The 5,836-nt window shown below is 39.7% G+C and overlaps 1 protein-coding gene across 1 annotated transcript in view; it reads right to left on the bottom strand.

The window, feature by feature from the left end:
- Positions 1–5,360, bottom strand: part of DNAH3 (dynein axonemal heavy chain 3) — a 239,155-nt gene extending 233,795 nt beyond the window's left edge. Inside the window, 1 exon segment of the mRNA XM_018562281.1 lies at positions 5,265–5,360. Coding sequence (XP_018417783.1) covers positions 5,265–5,360 — 96 coding nt within the window.
- Between the last annotated feature and the right edge of the window lie 476 nt (positions 5,361–5,836).

Genomic DNA, 5,836 nt, shown 5'->3' with positions numbered 1-5,836 from the left:
AGGAGAAAGACATCGACTGACGTTAGGGGGTGAAGAGGAGAGAGACACCGACCGAAGCTAGGAGAGGGGGGAGACATCGACCGACGCTGGGGGGAAAGAGGGGAGCGACACCGTCCGACGCTGGGGGTCAAGTAAAATGTCCTCACCTAAAAAGGGGTCACGAGTGAAGAAAGTTTAAGAAGACCTGGTAATGCCATCAATTTACGCAGCACTTTACATAGTGGTGCTTAAAAGAGCACACCAAAATCACATCTATGAGTATGAATGTTCCTGAATATTCTAATAAATATATTACTCTGTAAATAAAGCAAAAACAACACACTTCTCAGATGTACAAAAAAAGTTTTGTTTTGTTTTAATTCATGTTGTCGTTTTAAACAATTTAGATATTTTTAGCTTTCTGGTACGGTTTATCTACATATTCCGTTTGGGATTATCTGTAGCTATTGTGCTAACTTCAGCTGTCTTCAGCTTCATCTGTTCACGTTTTTAACAATGCAGTTCATAGCTGTCCCTTGGCAGTTTCTAGAAGGCACTGTTTATCCATGATCATCTCTAAAGGAATTACAATCATTTCTAAAGGAATTGTTATCAAGTTTGCATCACTGCCACCATTTCCAAGAATGCATTAATGATTCAATGCAAACTTAATTTTAACTACTGTTGAGATAGATAACAGATAGGTAACAATAGCTTTTCGTTATGGTTTATGGTTTATTGGGTGAATAATGAACACTTCAGATTCAATCCATTATTTAATGCAGGAGTTTTGACTTCACATTGTGAAGTTGCAATGCATTTATCTTCCCTGCAATATGGAAAGATAGTGTTTGTTGATGACAGAACAAAATGCTATTGAACATATTTATAACTTCTTTGCAATGTGCTGCTTTAGACACTGAAAGTTTAAAATAAACCGCAAATATGCATTTCAGAGAAGAATTTCAGTTAGTAGATTATGTACCTGTGAATAACTGTCTCAACACTGTCATTGTAATTCTAGTTTTGTAATTTATTTTTATGCAACTTGAATAACCAAAGAAGCAAAAATATCTATTTTATTTCAATTTGACTGAGATTATATTTTTTCTGTAAAGTGTGTATTGTTAGCTGGTTTATATGAAGCGCTTACAGAATCATAGGGCAAAGAAAAATAAAGGGATTAATAAAAATCATACATTCCAGAAAATGGGAAACATATTTACGCATCAAACCTAACATTTCCAATAAGCTATTTTAAAAAAAATCTAATTTAGGGTCACTTTTAAAGAGTTAGCTCATACTGTACCATAACTTAATGAGTATAGCAGATTACATTGTATTGTGTGTATTCCGTGTAAATGTCATGTGTGCACTTTTGAATTTCCCGTCGGCTCCGCCCCCCGCTGTGATGCCCGAAAACGAAACTGAAAGCCGAATGCCGCCATCGGCCGGGCGAACACAGCAGAGGACACTGCGGGCTTGCAGGGACAAGGTAAGTGACACTTTTGCGCAATCCCGAGTGTGACTCGGGGTTACCGCTCTTGGTACTGAAAATTAACCCTAAACCACACTCGGGAATACCGCCAGGGAGGTTAAAGCATCCCCCAAGCATGTTATTTAAAGGATTTGTGTATTTTAAACTCCACCCTTTAAGCCAAGTTAAAAACAAACCCTCTTCTGCTGAATGGGACTTTTTTAGAAAAAAATTTGCATTACTACATGCCTCCATGGCAGAGTCTAGCTATCCATGTCCTTTTATTATATCAAAAGCTTGCAAATTAGCCTTCAAAAATGGCAGGAAAAATGTTTTAAGAATCTCCTCCCATAGACTTCAATAGGGTTTGGTGCTATGCTTGTGACCTTCCCACTGGGTTAGCTTAGCCTTCTACAAACCAAACTTTACCCAGTTCACTCACTCCTAATCCTATATACTGTATTAACCTCAGAACATACACTTTAGTAAGTGAACAGTCCTTAGTGCTTTAGTAAATCAACCCCAATGTATCTAAGGGACCATAATGATTTGGGTTGATTTATTAAAATAGTATAGGCTGTTCATTCAACAAAGGGGATTTTCACTTCACAAAGGAAATTTCCACTCAGCTTAGTGACTTGAAACTGTACTGGCTTCATTCATCCAATTATGTGTAAGTTTCACCTTATTCACTAAGCTCAGTGAATACTTCCAAAAGGGAACATTCACTTAGCTAAGGGAACATATTACTTAGCAAAGCGAAAATTAATTTGCAAAGTAAACATGTTCTACTTCTTAAGTACATCAGCCCAGCTTTGACACCTGTAAAAAGCCATTATTACTAAAAAGGAGACCTTGACATATCTGATCAAAAAGCTGCAAGGACTGAAGATCCTGCTCTAAGTTAGAGGAGTCACTTTTGAAAGATGTGATTCTTTGAGCCATGGCCACATAGAAGGGGATCTGCCAGATCAGAATGGAGAGTGGGAAAAAACAAGGAGTGAAGAAGCGCCACTACCAAGTGGTGATTTGTCAAAAACAGATAAGGGTATCAAACTTACCAAGTAGTGGGTACTGGCGTGATATCAGCGGCGAGGTGAGGATGGATGAAAGTCCAAAGTTGCTCAGTGTGATAGGCACTCAGAGCGGTGTGTGGGCAGATTTGGGGCTGAGAAGGGTTCAATGTCAGTGGGAACCTGGGTCCGATGTAGAGTATAGCAGGGATTTGGGATGGGGGGGCAGGGCGTGATGCAGAGAGTGGCAGGCACGGTGATGGGTGTTGATTTCCAATTCTTCATTGAGGCCATGGGGGGAAAGTGTGTTAAGTTTGTAAATCCAATATGTTTCCTGTTTACACAGGAGGTGGAATCTTTCAGAAGGGGGGAGTTTGGCTGGTATCTGCTCAATTGCAAAGACTTTTAGGTGCTCAGTGTTCTTTTGATGTTTCAGCAGAAAGTGGCGTGGGACACTATGTTCCGTGCACCTATTTTCGATGAACCTTCTGTGTTCTCCAATGCGTTTATGGAGAGGTCGGATGGTGCGACCTATGTAGAGGAGGTTGCAGGAACATTGTAGGCCATAAATTACATGGTCATGGGCACACGTGATGAATTGTGAGAGGGGGTATTTAGCGCCAGAGCTGTCTTGAAAAGAGGACTGGCCGTGAGAGATGAACTGACAAGTGAGGCATTGGCAAGATCAGAATGGAGAGTTGGTCCAGTTAATTCAAACTGGGATTTATATTTTATTATTTATTACAGCTATTTTATATAGCGCCAACAATTTATGCAGCAATTTACATAGTTGCACATTCACATCAGTCCCTGCCCTCAAGGAGCTTACAATCTAAGGTCCCTATCTCACATAGAGGGCCAATTTAGAGAGAAGCTAATTAACCTTCCAGCATGTCTTTGGAGTGTGGGAGGAAACCGGAGAACCTGGAGGAAACCCACGCAAACAAAGGGAGAACATGCAAACTCCTTGCAGATAGTGATCTGGCTGGGATTCAAACCATGGGCCTTCAGTGCTGCAGGGCAGAAGTGCTAACCACTATGCCACTGTGCTGCCCAAGGAGCCCAAATGTTTATCAGTGAAGTCTTTAAAAGTCCCTAAAAGTAAAGTCTCCTTTTAAGGTGAAGAACCAAAGCATCCACAAAGGGTAGGGACGTTTGTCAAGAAATTCTTTCCACAAAAGAAAATTGCCTTTGCACATTATTCAGAGTAGGCCACGATTGTAGAAGAAGGTTCCAGTCTAAAAGAGGAATGGAGAGAAAGAGGCGCAGAGAATGTGCGGAAGGTCTTTGCTGTGATGCTGAAAATGACCTATTACCTGATACAACAGGTTGATCTTCTGATACATAGCAGAGTGTACTACATTAAATAAAATGGAAACCAACTGTGTGCAATTGAGGGTCCTCAGAGCCCTGATCAAATACAGTCTCAGTAGAAGCACACTGTAAGGGCTTTGATTAATAGATGTTGATAGGGATTACAGATTGTCTAGGAGATGAGGGCCCAGTAGGGTCAGAACTAGATGGCATAGATGGCATCAGAGTGCCCTTGGAATGTCTGCGAGCACAATTTTCTATTAATTTTCTGCAGACAAAAAATTCGGCTAATGAGGACAATCCTAAAAAAAAGGGGGTTCCAGAATCCATATTTTAGGAGTTGGATCATTTTAAGGATACCCCTAGATGGTGCAGAGCATAAGAAATTCCTAAACTTTACAGTGCCATCTAGGGGCACTAGTGCTGTGCAAATGCCATCTGCTCAACTATTGTCTATGATGGGCAGAAATTTTATAAAATAAGCCTGTATACTGTGTCTATTATTTTTGAGAATATATCAAATTTGTAGAAACCTTAAAAAAAGAACTCAGGGAAAACATTTCCTTAACCCTTGCAGTAGTTGCAGATGCCCCCGCACTGCAAGGGTTAAGAACTCGTTTTCATCTAGGTGCAAAAATTTAAAAAAAGTTATAACCACCCGATCCTTGGAGCCGGTTGGCTGTTAGATCAGTCCTGCAGCCTCTCTCCCCCTCAGCTCCAGTGCTCTAAGCTCCTGTGAGTCATCACGTCTAATACACTGTGTACTGGATGTGAGGGACATTCCATAGCTGGAGCAGAGGAGGACGGAATGCTCTAACAACTGGCCATCTGCGAGGTTCGGGTGAGCATAACTTTGTTATTTTCACACCTACACAAATATTAGCATGTAACCCTCGTCTTTAATTACCTTGTTTATATTGTTTGCCACTCATGGTGGAATAGATTATACTTATCATTTTGTCCTATGTATATAATGAATTATTGATGAAGTACTCTACGGTTTATGTCATGCACACTGATTTATTGTTTAAAGTAGTCACATAGTAAGTACTGATCGAATAGAATTAGATGAATGACAGGGCCTAATATTAAGAGGGTTATTTGCAAAGCTGCCAAAGGCAGCCGAGTGAATAACCGACACGAAGTGATTTGAGCCGAACGCTGTTCGGCTATTCACTTCAGGCTTGTACGGCTGATTTCAGCTGCCTTCGGAGTCAAAGTGCAGAAGGAGTTCGACTCAGCCGATCCAACATCTGGATCGGCTGAGCCGAACCTCCGGCAGGCTACTTGCATGCCTGACCAAGTCTGTTGGATTACAAAGTGCACGGAGTCATACTCCGGTGCCAGTTAGACTGCGCAGTCTTCCTAGCAAAGTATCTATTTTTTGGACTTTGATTGGGCTTTAAGCTGAAAAAAAAAAGTAGAATGTATTGTTAAGAAATAAATAAACAAATTATAGCCTTGATTTTTTTTCTACAAACCTGATATAAATCTGACGGCTCTCTGGCAGATATTTCGGGCAGCGGAGGTAACCCTGAAAGCTCTTTGGAATAGCTCATGTTGTGTTGCGAGTCCATATTTGACTGGAAAAAAAATATATATTTATGTTACTAGAAAATCAACAAACTCACTTAAACTAAATGTGTGCTACAATGACAAAAATAACAACAAAAAATGTTTTTAATAATATATAAAATGTTGTACTCTGGAACAACAAACACATATAAAAAAAAAGAAATCATAAGAAAATAATGAAGGTTTCTAAAATATAGTTCAATATTACAGGCAGGTTTATGATTTAATTAGAAAGAAAGCAGTTCCAACATATTGAATAATAAAACAAAAAATACTAGACAAATAGCTTTATTTACTTTAAGTCTGAAGAAGGAGATACTAACAAAAGAAAATCAACAGTCACCCTAAGGGGGTGCCATTTACTGATATATATACACTGTAGAATGAACATAGTTGCAGTCTTCTGCTGGTCATATTCACTGTATTCTGTAGCACCATAAGAAATTAAAGTGAGAATATGTGAAAATTAGCAGCTTGC

Source organism: Nanorana parkeri, unplaced genomic scaffold (genome assembly GCF_000935625.1).
Source record: "Nanorana parkeri isolate BGI_ZX_2015 unplaced genomic scaffold, ASM93562v1 scaffold570, whole genome shotgun sequence".
Classification (NCBI taxonomy): Eukaryota; Metazoa; Chordata; class Amphibia; order Anura; family Dicroglossidae; genus Nanorana; species Nanorana parkeri.
Note: the sequence above shows the minus strand (reverse complement) of the source record. Positions and strands in the feature narration are given on the sequence as shown.